General features: G+C 36.2%; 1 protein-coding gene across 18 annotated transcripts in view; it reads right to left on the bottom strand.

Annotated features, from left to right (window-relative positions):
• The window catches only part of DMD (dystrophin), an 886,326-nt gene that overhangs the window by 100,116 nt on the left and 762,592 nt on the right, over nucleotides 1–23,618 (bottom strand). For all 18 annotated transcript variants that reach the window (XM_088144802.1, XM_088144803.1, XM_088144790.1 and 15 more), the window contains one exon: nucleotides 9,392–9,470. In XM_088144802.1, the coding sequence (XP_088000928.1) occupies nucleotides 9,392–9,470 (79 nt within the window). The remainder of the gene's footprint in view (nucleotides 1–9,391; nucleotides 9,471–23,618) is intronic.

Raw genomic sequence — 23,618 nt, 5'->3', positions numbered from 1 at the left:
GGCAGGGGTACAGCTAACACAATTCCAGGGAGATGAAGCCAGGTAGATTATGGGTACTGTCTTTATCTTTCCTACACTGGCTAAGAGAAGCTCATAACAATTGGATTATTTTCCATCTAAAAGCATCACATCAAGCTACTATATGCCTCTTTTCCAAGACCTTACACTGGGACAAGAGAAAGCATGGCAGCACCAGACTTTGATCCATGACTAATAGTAGAATTCAGAATTTCTGGTGATAAATTGATGTTTCATGAATTATTCTGCCAAGAAAAGGCCAAGATTTCTTGATGCAAATTATGTGTTAAGCATCAATTTCTTCCTTGGAATCCTGGGGTATGTCAGGCCTTGAAGCAAGTCCATGTCCCACCTTACTGTGAACTCCATCCTACCATCACTATTTTCATTTTTTTATCAATTAACAAACACAGCATGTTACAAACTACTCTCAGCCAGAGACTTGATTAATAATCTCACACAATGCTTAAATTCTATTTTTATGGCATTTTTCCTTTTAGTTTTATCTCTATGGTAAACTACTATCATTATCTTAGAGGCTCACAAATTCCTATTATGTGGGAATGGTGTTTATAATTTTATTTTACTCGTTTTCTGCACATAAGAAACTAGAAAACCCTCAGTAGCTTATTTTAGGGTGTCCCTTTCCAAGATATGCTTGCAGATATCTAGTTTTAAAAAGGAAAAATGAAAAAAAAGGGGGGGGGAGGTCAGGCACAGGACAATGTGTACCACCTGTAATGGCAAACGCATGACTGAGAGACCCAGCGAAGTCATAAATGCACACCTTGGTTGTAGAGTGATTTTTTCAGCACCATTGTAACTTTGAATGGTTGCTGAACAAGGTCTACCTCTATTAAGGTATAGTCCAACACTATTACTGAATAACAACACAACAGAATTTTATGAAAATTGGCAGTGCTTCTGTTCCTATTATCCATTGGAGGTGAGCTCCAGGTCAATTACTATTATCACTATTTGATGAAAGTAGCATTTGTTTTGAACAATATTAAAAAAAAAAACCTATTCCCCATGCTCATGCTCTTCCTGAGGCCTTTCACCATATGTATATGTAAGTTTTTATTTTTAATCTTTGATTCCTTATATTGCTTTAATCATGAATTTTGCCTTCTCCCATGACCTAAATATCAGGTCTTTGCTGTTTCTATTATGGTCTTCCTTTCTGGTTGCTTTTTTAACCCAGCAGCAAAAAACATACTTTGTCTTCTTTACAGACCATTTTATCTTCACTTTAGCATCTAGAGGAAGGGAAGAGGCAAGATGACGAAGTGGCAGTATACATTGTAAAGAGCTCTGGCAATTCCTTTATATATTTCTATTTAACCCCCTGTAGAAGATAAGACTTTGCTAATTACTGTTCAAATCCCATTTCCCTGTCAGTGGCTGTCAGATGGGGAACAGTCCTAACAACAGATTTCCCCCAAAAGGCAGTAAGAGAGATAAAAAGGAGGGTACATCAAACCCCCAAAAATGACAACAAAAACATTCTGGACTAAGAAAGAACACTGACCCTGATCAACTTAACACTTGAGAACTTTCTACCCGTCATTGCCTTTATAGTTGAATCAAATTCTTATGTTTTGTCATCCAGCACCTTGTTAGATTGGGAATGTGAGGAACTTGTACTCCTAAAGGAAAGAGGGAAATTTGAGACTGGGGAGGAAAAAAGATCTGAGCCTCTCCCCCCCTGAAACTGATGCGGAGCTGCTAAGAACTGTCTGTTAACAGCTTAGACTGTGATCTCAATCTATGACCAGCTATGACAGCTAATAACAAGATTGAAGATCCAAAATGTCACCTAGACCAGTATATCTTGGACCAGAAAAGCTGGTCACATAAAGACCAGCTACCTGACAGCACTAAGATCCAGCTATATGAGGATGGTTTCTTTCTTTCTTTTCTTTTTTTTTGGCGGGTGGTGGTCAGAGAACCAATGCTGCTGTGGATCAATCCTTTGACATTAAGACTTGCACTTTTACCAGCTCAAACAACTCATGTTTCTTACAACTACACAGGCTCATGCTTTTGATTGCTACTAACCAATTTAATTCCAGCAAGTGGCGGACAAAGAGAGCTGTAACACTCCCTGTTTCACAGATTCTTCTCCGCCCAGTGCTCCATTGTGACTTACTGGATTTGGACTGGCTCCTCTCTCCAGCCAAATATTTTAGACTGGTGTTTACCATTAAAACTACACTCTGTCCTTTCATGTTAATCAGAATGAAGGACTTTCTGAACAAATGTGAAATAATCCCTATTAGAGTTTTTAAAGGCGCCTCTATTCTTCCACTATTAGAGCACAAGAATCAGCCTCCATCCAGGAGAGCTGGTAAAAATGCCAGGTCACAACACGCTGACTCCCTGCAACTGATAAGGAGGATTGATCAGCTGGACTTAAGGCCAAGTGCAATCAGGCACTCTTTTCTAACTCAGAAGACAGATGAGTTACCCTCTCCCTTTATATCTGAGAATGGACTTGTTTCCAGCTTAAATGAAGTCTGCCAAATCTTTAACATCTGCCATATCCTCAGCAGGGACACTTAAAACTTCTGCCCTGGCCTCTGGCAGAGAGACTCAACCAACTGATTTATTCACCTCTCTGCCTCAGTCTCACACGCACAAAGTTTCATCTGTTGTTATTAGAAAAAATAAGGGGTGTAACAGTCCACTAGTAACATTTGATGTTACTGATAAAACTGACTCCACTGTATTCTGTGCTGTGGATCACTCTATTTCTTCATTCATGGAAGTGAAGAGACACTCCTCTTTACTCATTGACTTGACACCGCAAGAGCCAGACACAGGCAGGAAGCCTCAGTCTTCTGACTCAGACCTTCCTGCTCCATTCAATACTTGTTTATCATCAGACTTTTGCCCCACAGATGATACTGCCAAAGTCTCAACAGATAACCATTTGGACTAACCTTGTACTGTGTCCCTTTTCAATGTCAACAGCATGATTTGGCATGAACTTAAGTGTATTCAGACTACTCATTCACAGGATGACATAGTAAACTCTTATAATCCAAAGCACCCACATTCTGCCTCTCAGCAAGAAATGAATGCTTGGTCTACTGCTATTGCTCCAGGAACAACCCTAGTATGTGATCTGCATTCTTTTGATTTCACTGAACTATGTGCACTTGCTTATATGGACAAACTACTAAAGTACAAGGCCCCAGAAGAATCCAACTGCTCTTTAAGGACAGATTTCACTGACGATGACAGAACAACTGCTACTCTTAAAGCCCCCTCCACTGCAAGGTCAAACAAAAGGTTCCCCCCTGTCTTCCTCTGAAAGATCCAGCTGACTCAAAATTGTACCAGAATCACTGTCTTTGCTTTCCTGGAACATTGCTGGATGGGAAGTTAGAACTAGAGACCCTGCTTTCACAAGCTGTATTTCCCAATTCAACATTCTTTTGTTTCAAGAGACTTGGTCAGCCACTGATTTGTTTATTGAGGGGTACAAATCCCTGTCCCTCCCAGCAGCTCCTAGCTTTGGATGAGGGAGATGTCATACTGGCTTGACATTCATATTTCAATTGCCCTCAACACTGAGACCATTTCATTAGATTCATTTGAGAACTTTGCACAAGCAGCTATTCTTAACTTTTCTCACGAGAAATTGTTCCTCATTAACTTCTAGATACTGCCCAACATCACTCAACCATGCATTGCAGAAATTTGGTCAAAAGCAGAAATTTACATTAACAATCTTCAGCTGTACTTTCTGACTGCCCATATTGTCATAGCAGGGAATTTTAATGCTAGATTAGGTCCTAGCATAAAATCAGCTATTCTCCAAATAACAGTAAATTCCACCTAGCTCACAGACTGTCCCCCGTTTTTTAACTAGAGAATCTAAGGACCATGTTGGAGACTACATATATGTTGCAGACATTTTACAAGTTAGATCTCTGGATCATGAATGGTACCAGTACTGCCAACTAACTGGCAGAATTTTCACACTGGGCTAGCATAAGACCTTCTTTGATTGATTACACTGCCATTTCAAGAAACCTATGTTCCTCACTTCTTAGATTTCATATTGACAACCATTCCGAGAATGACCACTGTCCCAATGTGCTATTTTTGAAATCTTTTGGTGCTCCTCTCCTAGAATCATACCCTATTCCATCTGAAGATATCCTCAGGGGCCCAATATGCATGAAATGGACTGCCATGCAAATGAGAAACTAATCCAAATGCTCTCTAATGAAGAGGCATTTCAACTACGCACAGACATACTAGATGAAAGGTCTTCTGACCCAATTTTTTCATCCTACACCCAGCTAATTCAGCTCCTCCAGCCAATTCTCTCTACTTGTCCATCTGCTGTTAACAGGAACCAGTTCTCCTCTAACCAACCTTAGTTTGACAGCAAATGCCATGCAGCCAAGAAACAACTGATCATCTGCTTTAAGGAACACAAAAACAATCCCCTTTCCCATTCAACTTAAGATTTGCTGTTTCTCAAGAGTCAATACAAACAGCTATTTCAGTTAAAGAAGAGGTAGGCCTTGAGAAAGTCATGGAATCAACTAATTACTGCCTCTCACTCCAAGAATTCAGCTTAATTTTGGAAACTCATAACTCTCCAACCAGGTCCCTGCAGTCGTTGAATCCCATCTCTTATTCCTGCTTCAGCCTGGGAAGACCACATCAGATTGCTGTTCACACAGGAGGAGCCATCCCACCCAGAGAGGAGATTAGACTATGAAGAACACTTGCTCTCCTCCTGGCCCCCTGTGTCAGGCTCTGAGATTAAACTGATCAAGCAACTGAAATTAACCAAAGCTCCTGGCTATGACTTCATCTCTGTGGAGGTTCTCCACAATAAACTGGATTGGTGGGTACCTGTCCTGGCTTCTCTGTTCACCTTTATAGATAACAATGCTAAGATCCCTGAAGATTGGGATCTAGCCCTGATGATTCCAATCTACAAAAAAGGAGGTAGAGATTTCTCTGCCAATTACCGTCCCATTAGCCTTCTCAGTGTGGCCAGTAAATTATATGCTAGACACTTCTATAATAAGCTTTTGGACTGGAACATAACTGAGAACATCCTGGTTGATGAGCAGGCAGGCTTCAAAGAAGGCCGCTCACTCCTTGACCGTGCTTTTACTCTTCAACATTTAGTTGAGAAATACTCCTCCAGAGCCTGATCAGCACTCTACACAGCCTTTATTGATCTTAGATGTGCCTTCGATTTCAACTCTAGATCTAAATCATATGAGAAATTGCTCTTCCTCAATGGATAGGATATTGCTTGTTCTTATCCACAAACTCTGTGAAAATTCCTGGATGAAGGTGCAATGTAATATGCACGGACATTGCACCAAGGAAATCCCAGTCAAAAGAAATGTGAGACAATGGTGCATTCTAGCTCCCCTCCTTTTTAATCTATTCATCAACTCTGTCGTAGACAAATTGAACAGTCCATCTCTCCATACATGAAAATTGGGAAACAGACCCATCTCTATTCTTCTATATACAGATGATGCTGTGCTGCTCTCTCATAGATTGGCCTGAAATGGGGACTTTATACACTTGCTGAGCGCTGTAGAGAAGAACTACTAGAAACAAGAACTACTCAAAAAACAAGGTCATGGTGTTTGCCAAATGCCCTAAGGTACATGTCTGGCAGCTAAACAACCATCTAATAGAACAAGGGATTGTTTTCCATGCCACAGGCAACTGCAAATCCCATGTTGACTTTGTCAGCTTAAACATGCAGAAAACAGCTTCAGCTCTATAATCTTTCTACTTCTGCAAAGGAGCCCAGCATATACCCACAGTGCTCCAAGTCTTCTTGGCCAAGATCCAAGATTCAGTTCCTCTTTGGAGTACAGTTGGGCCCTTACAGGTCATTTCTTCTCCTTGAAAGAGTTCAATCTAAGTTATCTGGAGGTTGAGTCATGGCAACTGGATTTCTTTTCTTTTGGTTTGATACATTTCTCTGCTTGTCCAAGCAGCTTCTTCCCAAGCAGGAAGAACCTGCTTGGACAAGCAGCAAAACACATCAAACCAAAAGCAAAGAAGTCCAGTTGCCATGACTCAACCTCCAGATGATTCCACCTGGATGACTGAAAGTCTTCATCTTCAATCTAAGTTCTTGAGATCTATCTTCCAAGTACCCTGCTGCATTCCAAACAAGATGCTTCACTATGAAGCCGGCCTACTCAGAATGGAAACTTCCACCTGGATTCACATCTTCTCATAGTGGCTTAAGCTTCGTTTTTTTCCAGCTGGCTTGGTCCCTTTAAATATGATTGACAGTTTCCAGTCTCTCTAGTGTCTCTCTAGTGTCAGGCAATACATGGAAAATTAAAATCTTATGGCTTCTCATGGGCAGCCATCACTCTGAATGTGCACTAGCTGATCTTAAACAACATGCCATCAACTTAGAGAAATCAGATTTGTCAGTCTTGCCCAGAAACATCTTTCTGAGCCACTCTGCACATATATTTCACCCAGCCAGATACCTCAGTTGCATAATGATGCCTAAATTTGGAAGGACTTTGTCTGTGGCTAGATTCAATGCCCTCCCAACAGCAGTTATTGAAGGGAGATACCGGAACATCCCTTCTGAGCAAAGATTGTGCCCATGCGGTGGAGAAGCAACTGAAATGCTGGAACATGTTATATTGTATTGCTCCCACTATGCTGATGCTGGCCAGGAATAACTATTTACACTCATCGCCAAATGCCTTGGTAGCTATATTAGTATAGTATCTGTTGAATATTACTATATTATACAGCATACTGAAGTCTACCCAAACCCATTAGTTACACATCACAAATGATTAGGTGTGATAATAGTGAAACAATTTTGATTCATCAATATGTAATATCTTTTACTTTGGGAATATTTTTTCATGTTCTATGTTGTCTGGTTTTAGTCCTGTTATGAATTGAGCAAGAAACAATAGATTTCCCTTCTGCCTCTCCTGATACAATTCTTTAACCATAGCTTTGTTCTCTTTTTTCCTACAATTGCAGTGCAATAGGGTGAAGATACAGCTTTCAAACAACTTCACTTCAGTCTGTGCCTTGCTGCTTTCAGGCTGTTTCAAAAATCTTTCAAAGGACTTCAAAACTTTTCTTATAACAGTCTTTTTCTCCCAGTGCTCAGCTGAAGGATTTTTAGTTCTCCTTTTATCCATTCACAATTCTTTGAATGGATAAACTTTACTGATCTTGGCTGAAACTAATTTTAAAATAATTACAAATTTCTTAATAATAACATTTTGAATAACAAAACACTTGAGCATTTCCAGTTGGATTTCCTTGTTGAATAATAACTTATAACTTGAAAATGGAATAGACTTTTCTTCTGGCTAACGATAGACTGAAAGCTTTATATATATAACCAAATATAATGACCAGCTAGAAATACTTGTGCTAAATGAATGTGTGAGAGGAACATTTTCAAAGTAGCAGCTTTGCAGTAAAATGTACTCCTGAAATTATTTGTATAAGGTTTTACTAGTTTTTAATCCAGGAATTTGTCTTATTTACCTTATGGACTAAAAGCAATATGTTAATTCTATCTCCTCAGTGAACTGAACATAAATCTGAACAATGTGATTCTATGAAATAGTATTATTGTTCTTACTTTATTTTCTCTTACAGATCCATAAAAATGTGTTTTATGCATGGCTTTAATGTATGAACCTACTGTGCTTGCAGATAGAAAGTGGTATAATAGAAGAATGTCCTCCAGAGTTTTTTTATATATAAATACTCTCTCCCCCCATTTTTAGGGATTTAACAGATAATGTATCTTGAAATTAACTGCTAATTAAAGGTAAAAGGTAATTACAGGTTTTTCCTGTTACTCCAAAAGACCTGATTGACTATACCTTCTATGTTTTATTAGATAAATCTTATCTAGTATGTAACCACTGTTTTATCTTCATATGAGTTTTGTAATGAGTTGAACAATCTGAAAATAGCATTAGCATCATTCTTCCACATCACTGGACATTTTTTATCTTGGGGGCTTAATAATTTAAACGTTTCCATATGGTGTGTGTATGTGTGTGGGTAGGGGTATTTTCTTTCTCTGTTTAATTTATGGTATTTTGAGTTAAAGGGGATATCCTTACTGCATTTTATCACATCATAAGTATGGACCACCAAAGCTGCTTGTAGGGCAGGAACAGATGACTCATGTATCTCAGCCCACTGTGAATGTGACTTCTGCCTGTGATTTCCTGCTTTACGTCGATACTGTGTGTTTCAGTTTGTGCCTGCTCAAGTATAATTGTCCAGTTTGTCTGCCACACTAGTTTCTTCCAGGAAAACCTCTGCACTTCAATTGTCTACTGTATAGAGGTAGGAATGAGCCTTCATCTGGGTCAATCTTCCCCTTTAAAGTCTGCAGCAACTGTTATCAATAATATCCTGGTAGTAGAATGGATATTATATTTGCCTGATATGCAGAGACTCACTGCTTCAAAACCCTGCAGAATGTTTTTAATTATTATTTTTCTTTTCTTGAGTTACCTACTTTTCCACTGGGTTTTTAAAAAACAAATCTACTGGTACACTGTTTTATCATTTTCCAGTCACTTGAGGTGGTTTTCATCCCAATAAAAACAAACTTAGATAAAGAAAAAAATAGTAATTAAAAAAATCTTCTGGGTTTTAAATCAGTGATAGATAGATAGATAGATAGATAGATAGATAGATAGATAGATAGATAGATATCAACCAAATATTATAACTGCTGCACTACCAGAACCATGAGTGAGGGGTTCCTATAACATTAGCTGAAGCAGAATTCATTGAACAAACATGGAAAATGCTTGGGAAAGGAATTATGATTGTTGAAAGTTCATTGTTCTGTCTGCATATATATGCATTTTTATGTTTTAACTTTGTCTATATAAATTTAATTTATAATTTATATGTTTGAGTGTTTATGCATACATATACACCAATATACACATATACTCCACTAAAAGTATGTGTATTCAGTGAAACAAGATCACAGAAAGGAAGGCAAATGTCAATTTCTTTCTTCGTGTGGAAATTTGTGAGAACACAGCAGCAGGGAAACTGTCCAGTGGGGGCTGTGGTAGCTAGTAGTTTACTTAGTCTTAAGATGACTTCAAGTCCAACCAGCATTGGCACAGGACAGGAAGAGCTTAAGGGTGCTATGCAGAGATGCAGACTGTTTCAGCTCAAAACAAATCTGAATTGCTGAATTATACAACAGTTCATAGAAGACAGACAATAGAAACAGCACAATATCTCATCTGGGGTAGGTCTGGCTTTTCAAAATGTAGGGATCACTATGTAAGTTAGCAGCAGCAACAACAACCAAAAGGATATTACTTACTGGAAAGAAAGTGCTGCGAAGTGGGGCCAAAATCTCGGTGGGCCTCATGCAGCTGCCTGATACGCTCATCAATGGCCACCTGGATGGAGGACAGATGAAGTGCAACAATCAGAAAAAATAATCCCTACTTTCACAGACCTGTATAACTAAGAATATTGCTACCAATTTAAAAACAGTAGAATCAAAGCTTTAATCTGGAGAATAAAGTATTAGATTAAAATATGTATGTAGTTATAGTTACAAGAATGACACAGAGTGAAAATTCATCATGATTTCAGCTATTGGGTGTGGGGGGAGAGTTCTATTTTTATGTTAATATGAAAACTCTCTGTTTTTGCACAGTAGTAAGCTTTTCAATCTGTCTTTATCATTCTTTTCCTTTTTTCTTTATATTCATAATTATATATGTACGTTATAAATAATTTATATAAGTTACAAATAAGCAGCATAAGCAGGTATTGTTTCTTTCATTTATATATATATATATATATATATATCACATCTAATCTGCATACTGTTCAAGTCCATCAAACTAGCTACAATTTCTTTTCTTGTGAGTCCGTTAAAGAATCTTTGAAAATACTATTGCAATTTGTAACATATTCATTATGGATTTTTTTCTGTGAAAATTGCTGATTATATTTGTGAATATATTGTTTATAAACACTGGCTTTATTTGTATAATGATATTAATGTTGGAAAATTAGTATGAGTAATTTCCAATTTAGTTTGTACTCAGCACACTCCTAGTCAGTACATACATCATTCAGTTTAGCTAGCAAAAAATACAGCTTGATGTTCATTCATAAAATAACAGAAAGATAAAAAAGAGTTAACTGGTAAAATATGACAAAAACCAAGCAAAAGTAGGGAGAGATAGAAAGACATGAACAAAAGTACTGTAAGAGATAAAAGGAAAATAATCTACATTATCTATACATCAAAGGCACAGAACTTTTCAATGCCACTGGAAATAATACTGTCAATGGAAAGACCCAATGAGACTTTGGTATTCCAGCCTAAACAGAAGGAAGATAGAGATGAAAAATGGAACACCAGGTGATCCTTTCTCTATTCTGCACCAGATGATGTATCCAGCAATTTAAAAAAAAAAAAAAAGGCCAAATTTAGACCATTTGCTTTTAATGGTAACTAATCAGTCCTGTTGCACCAGCATTCACCAACCTGGTGCCTTCCAGATGTTCTTGGGCTATAAATCCCATTAGGTGGCCATGCTTTGGATTTAATTTCTAGCACACTCATGGCTAAATGGCCGTCTATAACCAGAGGCTTCATAGCAAGCAATATGAACATGGCTAGGTAAGTGAAAGGAAAGATTATGATGGAACAAAATTGTATTCAACAACAATTGAACATTTTAACTTTTTGCTATGTTATTTAGACAGATGATATAAACAGTATTATCCAATATCACTTGGGGAATGATGCACACTTACAAAAAAGTACTACATTAAATTGCATTAATTTTATCATTGTATATATTTAACTTCGTACTTACATAGAGAATTAAGGGAGCAGAAACAAAACTAAACAGTCGCAATGAGCTACAAAAGGTAATTTGAGTTTAGAATCAATAGAATTTCTCTTGTTTGTACATCTATCTCATAAATTCCTTGGTGATCACTGAAATTGTAGACCAAACAATGCCTAAACTGTCTTCCAAACTGCTGCAAAAGATAAACCTGAAAATGTCATATTAGCTCTGTCTGTTTGTCTATCTTTCTATCTTTCTATCTGAGAGAGAGTGACTGGCCCAAGGTCACCCATCTGGCTTGTGCCTAAGGTGGGACCAGAACTCTCGGGTTTCTAGCCTGAAGCCTTAACCACTACACCAAACTGGCTCTCAATGAAATATTACTTAGTGAATATACATGAATTAAAATCTTAACTACTGCAGATATTTTGACTTGCTGTTCATTGTTTAATTTAACATTCTCTGAATGATGCATTTAATAGCATTGAAATTACATTTTTTATTTGTAGATTTTTAGCAAGGGAACTCTGCTGTTAGTTTGTGTTAGTTTAACACAAAAGGAAGAAAAATACAGACAACTTGACTTCAGTCTGATCATAAAGAATTCTCTCCTCTCCAATGTGCTAGTGATATTTGCTGTTAAATATGTAAATTTATGCACATATTACCTTCTTCTGTGAAGCTTTTGACAAATGCATTTTTCACTCTCTACAGAGGACTAGGAAAATACCCTTCACAACAAGATTCTAACAAAGGATCTCTATAGTATTGCACCAGATTCCCTACCTGCCTTTTATCTGTGTCTGTCAGCATTTCCTACTTTATAATCCCTAGTGCTGCCTATTTCCCCAAACTAAGATAATTTAATTAGTTTTCATGCAGCAATTCCCAAACATTTCACAAGATATTATGGAAGAATGGTCAAGAAACTCATTAGACAGCTGCACATTTTCTAATACATTCTTTTTATATATGCTGGCATGGACAAAACTCCATCAGCAAAAGTAGTTTTCTGACAATATTTTAAATATTTTTTTCACTATTAAACTGCCAGATCAGTGTAGATCTAGCTGCAAAACTGGTTCAGAGGGTAGCTTTCCATATTGCAACACAAGTGCAAAGTTTCTTATCTGCTTTTTAAAAGTTCTAGTTCCTGTTAGAAGTAGAATTTTTAGCACAGTGGTGCAGCACAGCAGTAAAATAGATCTTTATCCATCATTAATTGCATGATACAACTGCTGCTTGCAAATATCTTTTGATTAGAACACTATTCAAAGCACTGACATTATAAAGAAAAAGGGGGAAAAAAACATATCTGACCTTTTCTGGCATGTACACAGCAAGACCTATCAAAGAATCTAAACCAGGCTAAGATTATAGGAAGATGTGGAAAATAATAGTGTGGTGACAATATCAGGGCATTCAGAAAGAAGGGAGGGAGGGAGGGAGGGAAAACTATATACATATAAGATTGAAATAAATAAAATTGACACATAGGTATTGCATTCAGTATATTTTGAGCGTGCATTGTAGTCAGTAGTTATACTTCCTAAAATCCATTTATACTAGCAAACCTCATAATATCATGTGGCAATGAGTTGAAGAGATATTACACTATCAAGACAAAAGAATCTAAATTATAAAGTCTATATTATTCAAATGATATTAGTTGGTTGGTTTGAGACCTTTTCTCTGCATATCCTTAATCTTTAGCTCTCAGACCTTCTTTATTATTATTTCACAGTTCAGATCAAAGAAAATTCATAAATTAAGGAATATACATATCAAATCTCTCTTGCCTTTCCCATTTAGATTAACTTTCTCCTTTTCATTTTATGAAATTACTTTTTATTATTTCTACTGAAAAATACTTTTTCCTGTTGTTCATGGAAATAAATAGCTTTTAAACCATAATTAAACCAAGCTACACTGCTATTAGGATAATCCCACAATGTCATGCCCTTTTCTGAATGCAATTCATTAATTCTATAAGAATAAGCATTTGCATTTTCTTATTTCTGTTGCTTCAGTGATATTTCATTTCCCATCCACCCACAAGGCTTCACTAATACTGGATTTTCATTATCCATTAAATAAAAATCTCATAGCTTTGTTTTTAAATATAGCATTTGATCCCATATAAACTATCATTTTAAGGCATTACCATTTTAAAACCCAGCTTTAACTATTGACTTGAAGCTGACATAAAGTAGAACAGCTGTTCTTGGTGCCTACTGAGGTTGATGGGATAGAGCCAACAAATTATAGAATAAACAGTCTCAGAGTTTCACAGTACACAGAGACATTAAAATATAATTATCTCTCAAAAATGTCTAAGATACTTGAGGAAAGTGTTTAATTCTGAAGAATCTAACAAAACTGAGAAAGAACGTGTTCTCAACACTAGTTGAAAAGGCCTGAGTGCTGTCACACTGTATTCTGGGTAATGAGGTAAATTTCCAAATCCCCAATCTTCAATCTTGGGCAAAGCATTTGATCTCAGAATTCTCAAACACATCAGTTGTACAAACTTTAGTCAATAAAACAAGTGTTTATCCTCCTTTTTCCTTCCTTACATCTTTGGAGGGCCACACTGAATATTTTATGTGTTCTGTGTCAGATGGATAAGCAGTAGGGCTGTGTATGCTTTGAAAACAATTTGGAAAAAGGGCTTTTGATCCACCTTAGTGCAAGCCAGCACCTATCTGCTATTCATTAAAGAAGGTCATCATTTTTCAAGTTCTCAAGTGAGCCTTGGCTGCTGTGGCTGCTTTAGTCACATTAATTTTAATTATTAGATCTGAGAGTAAGTCAGGAAATAAGCTGGTGATAAGGAGCTGGAAGAAGTTCTGCAATCTTGAATTCCTAGGAATGCTGGCATTTGCACGTAGAGAATCTGCAACGGTCCAACCTTAAGGCAAAGGGTAGAACAAAATACATTCTTTAAAAGATTATTAATTCTTGAATTCTAGGATGTTGAATGCAGTTCTTTGCAGAGCTAATTCAACCTTCCCTTCTATTTTCATATAAGAGTCTGTGAAGTATATGTCTTTTGTGTGTATGTGTATGTCTTCAAGTCAATATTGACTCCTGGCAACTGCCTGGATTAGTTCCTGCAGTTTTCTTGGCAATATTTTTCATAAGTGGTTTGCCATTGCCGCCTTCTTATGGCTGAGAGAGAATGACTGGCCCAAGGTCACCCAGCTGGCTTTCTGCCTAAAGCAGGACTAGGTGTCCCAGTTTCTACTCCAGCACCTTACACCAAACTGGCTCTCAAAATATATGTAAGCTTATATCATTCCACAGAATATAACATTTAAATGCAACCAAATAATGATATTTTAAAAAGTTATGTAATAAAGTGTAAAAGAAGAAATGTGCATTATGTAAATATTTACTGTTCATTTTTTTCACTGCATTTTATCCATACATTTGGTGGGATCATAATATATTGTATCAGTTATTGAGTCTCTAACATAAATAAGCCATTTAGGGAACAGTTTAATGTACTGCTCAACGTGCCAAGGAGCAAAACATTTGACTGAAATACTGGAAACTGACTGATAAGAACTTGTAGTTTCCTCTTAACCTGCACACAGAACCCTTCCTCATTTTTTTTTTTTTTTTTTGGCACGTTACACACAACTGCATAATTCATTACTCATGGCAAGGAACTCAGCTAGTATCAACATCACATTATCCTTTCCCCCAGCTCACAGAAAATCATTCCTTCTTGCAGCTAAATTTTATTTAACAGGAAATATAAAAGAAATGCAAGGACAGGTCCCTCTGGCAGCATTGTAACTGAAAATATCTTCCTCTGATCCCTTACTATCAGCAGTTTTTGAATTTGTGCAAAATACTGTCCCAATTCTGCTGGGATGAAAAATCATTTGCAGCTTTATACAAATTCTTGCACACCACTCACTTCAAAAAAGGCACTGCTGTACTCTAATTAGTAGCAGTCCAGAATGAGAAGCCACAGGTTGATTTTGCTTTGAAAAAAATGAGCATTTCAGCAAACCATACAGCATCCAATCTGGGAGAATGTGAAGGGGGAAAAGGCAATTTTTACACTTTCCTTGAACTATGCAAGAGGAGAAAAAATAAGGGGACATATACCTAGGGCTCTGTGCATCTCATTATCATGACTGCTTGTTTCATCTTATTGGGCCACTGTAATTACTTATTGGGAAAGAAATATAGCTTGTATATATTGGTTCAGTGGCACTCTAATCATTCTGTTTTATATAGAAATAGATTGATGAGATGTAAGGAAGTCATTTGAAATAAGCCATTTCAAACTCCTTCCTAATGATGAATAATTGATCTCCTTCCTATGCTATTAAGGTAAACTTTTTGGGTGAAGATTGAGTCCTGGTGACTTCACAGACACATTCAGGTTGTTTCTTAGCAGCAATACAGAAGTGGTTTGCTATTATCTTGCCCTGGGATTTCTTTTTCTTCTTAGCCTATTACACAGTGCTGTGATGTTCTGGTGGTCTTCCCTCCAAGTATTAACCAGATATTGTTACTGCTGATTCTGCACCAGTGGAGAATATTTACTATTTACTGCCAATCTGTGGCTGTTCTATAGCTGTTTAAATGACTGCACTTACAAAACCATGGCCACGGGCTGTGCATTTGTAGATCACCAGACCTGTTAATCTGCTGGCTGAAGAGTTTGCTGTTTAATCATCTCACTTTGATTCAGAACCTGCTTTTTGACTTAAGTGCCTAGGCTGCATATGGATTCTTTTGCTCTTCTGTTCTTTGTCCCATCAGTATGTCAATTTTTCCTGTCTTATTTCACATATGCATATTTTAGCAGCTTGCACCATTTTTATTTTTCCTTTGTTGTCCTTGACTCGTGATTCATCCCAACTGACATCTGCTGTTTCAACTCCCTCTCTGCTGTCTGTGCAGAGAACGTTGTGCTACTACAGCTTCACTTCTTATTTTATATTTTTCTGACATGGGTAAATATTCACAAGTACACAACTCATTAATTCAGGACATATTTTTCCCCAACCTTATGACTTGATATTATATTAGTGATATCTTATCTTCTATACAGTTTTTAAAAAATTAATGGTTCCTTAGAAACAGGGTTTATGTATGCTAGGCATAAAATACTAGGTCTGTGAACATTTTTGTAATGATTTGAAAAAAGTACTGCAGATTTCACACAACCACAGCACTTCTCTGCTATTTATGAAAGCAGCCAGCTGTTTTAAGGATTGCATTAACTTCAATCAGTTGTTTCCTTAATATGTGTATGTATGTATGTATGTATGTATGTATGCATGCATGCATGCATGCATACATTCATCTATCTGATCTGAAAAAAAAAATAGGCTGCTTTCATGAATAGCAGAAAGGTGCTTTCTCAGATTGTGCGCACTCTTACAAACTACTGCCAGTTAAAGGATATATGTATAGAACCTACAGCAGAAATGTGAAATAGCTTACTTCTTCTTGGGCTTAATAATAATAACCCTACACTTACATAGTTATACTTTGGTTGCTATGTGTGTAAGGTTCCAGGGGAATTACGCAGAACTGAAATAGTCTTCTTAATATTTGATTTCTTTTAGAATTATGAGTTTTATTGTACAGCTGAATATATATGGGATTCTTTGATTCCTGAAGTAGCCAGGGAGGGAGTATATAAATGGAACATCTAAGTTCTCTTTGATTTAAAACACACCATATGTCTATAGTTCAGGGCCAATATCATTTTACTACATCTCATTTATATTCATAACTACCAGTTATCAATGGCCATTATACTATTCTGCACTTACAGATAGGGAATATAAAATAGGTAGAAATCCTGAATAAAACTGTGTATCATTTAAAATGCACCAGTTCAAAACCATACAGGATAAGGTTTAGACCACCAATGCCAATATATATGCAGTTTTAAAAGGAGGTTTGGGAACATGCCAATACTAGATGAATGTGGAATACTGTGGCTATAAAGGCTCAGGAAACATCATATTTTTAATCCTAACCTTTTATCTTTTATTGGTTTTATTGTAATTTCTTTGTTTGATTGTTGTGAGCTGTCTAAAGTCATTGAGAGTCAGGTGGCATAATGATAATGATAATAGCACCAGCTCACTGCAAGAAACAAACAAACTAATGTACAGCACGGCTGCAGTTATAACTGAATAGCTTGGATGCAGAATCAACAAACAAGAAGAAAAGCCAAACAGTGAACCACCAAAAGGGAAGATCAGGTTGGAAAATAAGATCAGCATGCTAAGATCAGAGGCAAGCAAGCTAGAACAGATGAAAGGAAAGAAGCTGAAGAACCAAAAGACTAAAGAATACCTAATCAAGAAATATCACCTACTTCTTCTTTTTGTGCATTCTCTTAGTACGATTTTCCATTATAATCTTGTATAATCTTTTTCTCACCCTCAGTGCCAAGAACAAGTCTGTCCCTCTTCATTTATCAGTTGATTAACCCTTTTAATTCTCAGTTTATAGGCCTCACAATAATTCTGTTTAATGTTTCTGATTTCTTGTACTATTTCTTCCTTTTCCATTGATCCCGTTTTATGTTTAATTAAGTCCATTTTAGCTTTAATATCTTTTTTTCTTTTTTTTTTGCGGGAATTTCTGCAGCTCTTCTTCCAGTTTTTTATAGTCATCCTCAATAGTTTAAAGATCTTTTTCTGCATTGTGTTTCTCGTATAATTTATTATCTTGATAAACCTTTATTGAGTCAAAGGATTCTTTATCTTTGTTCTTGCCAAAAATAAGAAAAAAAAAGCAAGAGGAGAAAAAAAAAAGAAGAGGAGGGAAAAGACTAAGTCTCTTTAAAAAAAATCCAACTGAGGGGGGAATGGAGAGCAAAGCAGAGCTTCTAGCAGAAAGAAGAGCTACTGCCACTAATCAGGGCTCTTGTGACTAGCTCAAACTTTCCATCTTGATATTTTCAAAATCGCTTTCAACTCCGCTTTCTTGTTTATAGTTACGGATGGCACCTGTATAAACATGCACATCCCACTATCTTTTTAGAAAGCACAGGGTCCTTGAGCATGCGTCACAATAGAAGAAAAAAAGCACTATGTCGAGCCTCTGGATGGCAGTGCAACTTTCTTTCATTTACTTTCTCTTAACTCCACTTTCCCCATTTCAAAATCATAAAGTATAAATTTCTTATAACGATAAAGAAATCTTAGTCAAAAAAAAAGGCTTAAGATAAAGAGTTATTGAGTATTAAAAAGAAAAAGCCAATCCAGTTAAAAATATATTTTTTTAAGAGAAAAACATCTTGCCAATTCCACTAAAAAGGGAAAGTTGAAAAGAAAAAAAATTTCCCCCCCTTTTTTTATAAGGCTCAATCTCGCCGCTTAATCCACTTTTCTTCACTTTTAAAAATCTCTTTAAGTTACTTAAGGTGTTCTCTAAGAATAGTTGAATAGTAAAAGTCCATCTCACCCAGTTGACACCCCTCTCTTCCTTCTTCCTTTGGAGCTGTCCCGGCTTTCGCAGCCATTTTCGCTGCCTCTCCTCCGCCGGCTTCAAGAGCTTCTCCTGGGATCAATCTGGGACTTGCGGCGTCCCTGAGATCCGCGGGACGCGCCCTTTGCGATCGCCATCTCTACGGGACGGCTTAGGTCCATCGGGACCGTCCAGGGGAGGAGATATCGGCTGCGGTCCTGGGAGCCCAGGATCGCCCGCCGTATCGCCGCGACGCCAGCTCCGCCCTCTACTACTTCAGATGTTTAAAGAAACTACTTCAGATGTTTAAAGAAAAAATGAGGGGAATACAACAATGATGGAACTGACAGAAGCTTCAAAAGCAGAATGTTTGAAAGGACATTTATTATTGCTTTCTCTTATCCAATAATATAGAAAAAGGAATAAACAGCTAGATATTTTGGGATATTGAATGAAAAGGGTGAACTCAAAATTATGCAAGCGCTGGAATAAAGTATTAATCTGAGATACATAGTTAAAAATTGTATTTGATTGTAAATGTTTCAAGAGATTAGACTAAAATTTATACATGGTTGAATATAGTAACATATAGATTTTAAACTAGAGACATTTTTGTTGAAACATGTAGTGAAGAATCTGGTTAGAACTGTAACCCGGTTAGAACTGTAACTGATATTGTAACTGATACTGGTTAGAACTGTAACTTTTAAGAATTGGAAAAATTAAAAAGTACTTATGCAGGAGGAAGTTATTGAAAATTATGGAATGTGCAGAGATGAGTTAAACTGAGATTTGAAATTAGAGTAAGAAGATAAGTAATTTTATATGACACTGAGAAAATATAGTAATGTAATGGATTAGGAAATTTTATAATAGAAATTTGATATTAATTATTATATATATACACATATAATCGATAGATGAAAATGTATTACTAATCCTATTGAAAGTTAAAATTTCTTGTAAAAAATGATTCTATAGATTAGCTATGAATGATTAATAATTGTTAATTGATAAGTATACAAGTATATTTTGAATAGATGATATGAGAATTTAAGATTATGAAAGGGGCACCAACGAGTTGGTAACTGGTTGACACATGGTATAAAATGGAAGATGCTTTTTTTATGCCTTTCTATGTTTTTGTTTGTTCATGTATGTTTTGTGTTTGTTGTAAAAATAAAAAAATATTAAAAAAAAAAAAAAGAAATATCACCTAGAAACAAGGAAGATCAAGGAAGCACTGGAAATAATAAAGCAGCAAATAACAGCCATAGCCCAAAATATTACCATAGGCAGGATCTCCAATTTCTGTTGAATCAGAAATGTTTCTACCAATCCATCAATGGAGAGACTGCAATGAACCAGTCAACACCTGACAAAGAAGAAACAGTGCAGTTCTGGGTGCAGCTATGGGACATACAAGAATGCAACTTGGATAAAGGAGGTAGATAAGAATAAAAAAGAAGCTGAAATGAAAGAACCAATAATAATAAGTAATAACAGCAGAGATGGTGGAGAAAAGGGCAAGGAAGATCAAGAATTGGTTAGGACTAAGTGAAGATCTACTACATGGTTTTTGATTGAAACATCTGATTGGTCTGCACCTACTCATTGCCAAGCAGTTTAATAGCATACTGCAAGGAGGTAACATTTAAGATTGGTTAACATCTGGCAAAGCCTACCTGATAATGAAAGACCCAACAAAAGGGGCAGCACCAGACAACTACAGACCAATTACCTGCTTACCAACAACTTTCAGATTGCTAACTGATGTGGTAGCTGATGCAGTCCAACAGCATCTGATTGAAAACAAGCTCTTTCCATCTGAGCAGAAAGGAAACCACTCAAACAGCAGAGAGACAAAAGATCAGCTCCTAATTGACAAGATGATTTTGGAAAACTGCAAGGGACTAAAATTGTTGCAAGTACATTAGACAGCTGAACAAGAAAAAAGGGCATTAGAAGAATATCTGAAGGACAGTGAAGAAGATGCATTGAAACTACCATGAAGGCTTACTGAATACTGAAGAAACCAAACTGGCCTACAATGAAGAATAGAAAACAGACATGGCAAGGCAAAGTATTACATGGCCAGTGTACAAAAAAACTAGCAGGCAAAGCAGGTAACAAAAGACCTGGCAATGGCTAAGAGCAGGAAAGTTGAAGAAAGAGACAGAGGGGCTAATGCTGGCTGCAGAAGACCAAGCCTTAAGAACAAATGCATACAAAGCCAGAATTGAGAAGACAGCAACAGACAGCAAATGCCCCCTCAACAAGATGCTGAGGAAACAGTGGACCTCCTAATTAGCTGCTGCAAGAAGATTGCACAGACTGACTACAAACAACGGCATGACAAAGTAGCAACAATGGTGCATTGGAATATCTGCAGGAAATGCCATTTACAAGCAAGAACTGGTGGGACCACAAAACAAAGTAATAGAAAATGAAGAAGCTAAAGTGCTCTGGAACTTTAGGATTCAAACAGACGAGCACCTGCCACATAACACCCCAGACTTAACAATGTTGATAAGAAAGACAAAATAGTCTGGATAGTGGACATTGCAATACCTGGAGACAGCAGAACAGAAGAGAAAGAACAGGAGAAAATCACAAGATACAAAGACCTGCGAATAGAAATAGAACAACTGTGGCAAAAGAAAGCAAGGATAATACCAATAGTAAGAGGCACCTTGGGTACAATCCCAAAACATCTGGAGCACCACCATCAGCATTGACAAAATCACCACCAGTCAATTGCAAAAGACAGCTTTACTTGGAACAGCTTACATCCTGCGACAATACCTTTAATATTATTAAACAACAACATCTGTCTATCCTAGGTTCTTGGGAAGGACTCGATAGGTGGATAAAAATGCCAAATCCAATGTAAGCATCTGGCTGGCTGTGCGACCAACAATAATAATTTGAATAATTTGAATATTTGTCATTTTGATTAATACAACAGCATTTTCAAGTTGCTTATTGGCTTGGTATTTATAAGCACTGCGTTGGCCTGCTGGAATGAGAGATTGGCCTCATAACAGGTAGGACACTGTAAACAAAATTCTGGAAATATAGCAGGATGCAAGTCAATTCTCACATTCTTAAAAAGTTGAATATTATATAATAGTGTCTGTCTGTCTGTCTGTCTGTCTGTCTGTCTGTCTGTCTGTCTGTCTGTCTATCTATCTATCTATCTATCTATCTATCTATCTATCTATCTATCTATCTATCTATCTAAAGCTTGCTTTTCTGACTAGGTTGTGGGATTCATATCATTGCTACATATTTTGGGAGTTTGTTAATATAATCAGAACATGATGCAAATAAAATGAGAAACCACAATGACACAATTCAAGAAATGAAATTATCATTTTTTTCAACAATATTCTCATGCTTTCCCTTAAATGTCATGTGTGATTACAGAGTTCATCTCATTCAGCTGCACCAAACATGCACACATGAATTTAGAGAATAATCTAATTATATGTCACTAAAGCTATTAACTTTGCGGACCCATTAGAGATGGGGTAATGCACTTTGCTTTTAGAAAGTTTACAAAAGCAAAATGTCATTTCTGCAAGTGTCAGTAAAGCACTCAAGATAGATTTGTTCTATAGACATCAAGATATCATCTGGATAGAATACTTAATGATACTTTGAATATTTTCTGAGAATCCATAGCAAGAGAGGATATAAAATTTTTGCCCTAATACTATACTGCTGAAATTTGTCTAATTATTACCTTCAGAATTCCACAACTGTGCAAATAGTATGTCCATCAAAATGGACAAGTGTTTAGTTCAGAAACAGAACTGCCATTTCATTAGATGTATGAAATGACAAAAACCCCTTTTAACAATTATTAATTTTGTGCCGTTAATATGCAGCTGACAGAAAGATAGCAAGATCATACAACAGGAGCTCTTACTGTCACTGTTACTAAAAACTGCTTCATTCAAAAAGCAAAGATGAAAAATTTAAAGACATTCCCAATGAATTTTCAGTTAAATTACTAAACCAGAGTATTTAATAAAAACTGGACTCTTTTTGCAAACATTGTTAATTAAGCAGCTTTAAAAAAAAATCACATATTTTTAAAATGTTTGCTGCAGCTCACCTAATATAGATAGAATTAAAATTCTAAACATTCACCTTGATATATTCAGAATATATTTCTCAAAAAAAATTCTTTAAAAAATCTATAGTATTTGAAAGGCAACTTTTTAAAGAGGCTACACCACGATCTTAGAAAAATGTACAACATAAATTCAGAAATAAATCTGAGTTTATTGGGTTGCACAAACCTTAACTCTATTTTTTAAACTGATAAATATCAAAATATCTCAAAAAACAGGAAATGTAGGTTCCCAAATTCTGTACTTTCCTTGCTGAATCAGCCCAAAGTAAGTGAATGCTGGAAAATAATTCTCCTTTACCTGCTATAGAGTTTCACATTTTTGGAGAGGAGCTACAGTTTAATAAGTGTGATATAATAAATGTAAATAAATATTATTCTCTGGACTCTTTCTCTAATCCCTTGAAATCCTTCCTTTCATTTCTTTCATCTACAGTCTCAATAATATACCATGCCAGTGAAGCATCTTTTATCCAGTTTGGTTGTTCTGGATTCTGAATATAGAATTATTGTATTTCTACAGACCTTGAGCTTCACCAGCATATACAATTCTGGATGGTTTATGTGTCCCTTTGTAAGTAAAAATCTTTAAGTCAGGGGTTTGAATGATGTTTTGGCTGCGTTAAGACAAAATCCTAGAATGATCTTGTTTATTTAAAAATCAAATATTTGCTAATTATGTAACTAAATAGCATGTATGGGATTATACTGACTTATATTATTTGTTAAATAAGACCATTCTGCATCCACAGTGACCTAGGTTTTTTTTTTTAATTAAAAATTTCACATGCACCAAACATCAACTTCCCATTTTAAGAATCACTGATGAATTTTAAATTGAAAATCACCTTACAAATATACAGAATTCAAAAACTGGGGATTTTATATGCTTAAGAGCAAGAGAAAAGAGTTGCTCTTTTTCTCCAAATTTTCAAGCATATACAGTAATATTTTTGTTTTATCCTCATGTACAAATGGATTAGCTTATATTATAGTTCATAAACATACTTCAAATAGTATGAGTAGGATGAAATCCATAGTATTTTTAACACAGGAATCAGCTTTGTGAGCCAAAAGTCAATTCATCAAATATGTATAACATAATTTGAGCATTTTATAAAGTTGTTTTCCCT

This window comes from Python bivittatus, unplaced genomic scaffold (assembly GCF_059951505.1).
Source record: "Python bivittatus isolate LINGU-HERP-01145 unplaced genomic scaffold, Pbiv_v1 ctg000350_np1212, whole genome shotgun sequence".
In the NCBI taxonomy this organism is placed as follows: Eukaryota; Metazoa; Chordata; class Lepidosauria; order Squamata; family Pythonidae; genus Python; species Python bivittatus.
This window is presented reverse-complemented; position numbering and strand designations above follow the sequence as displayed.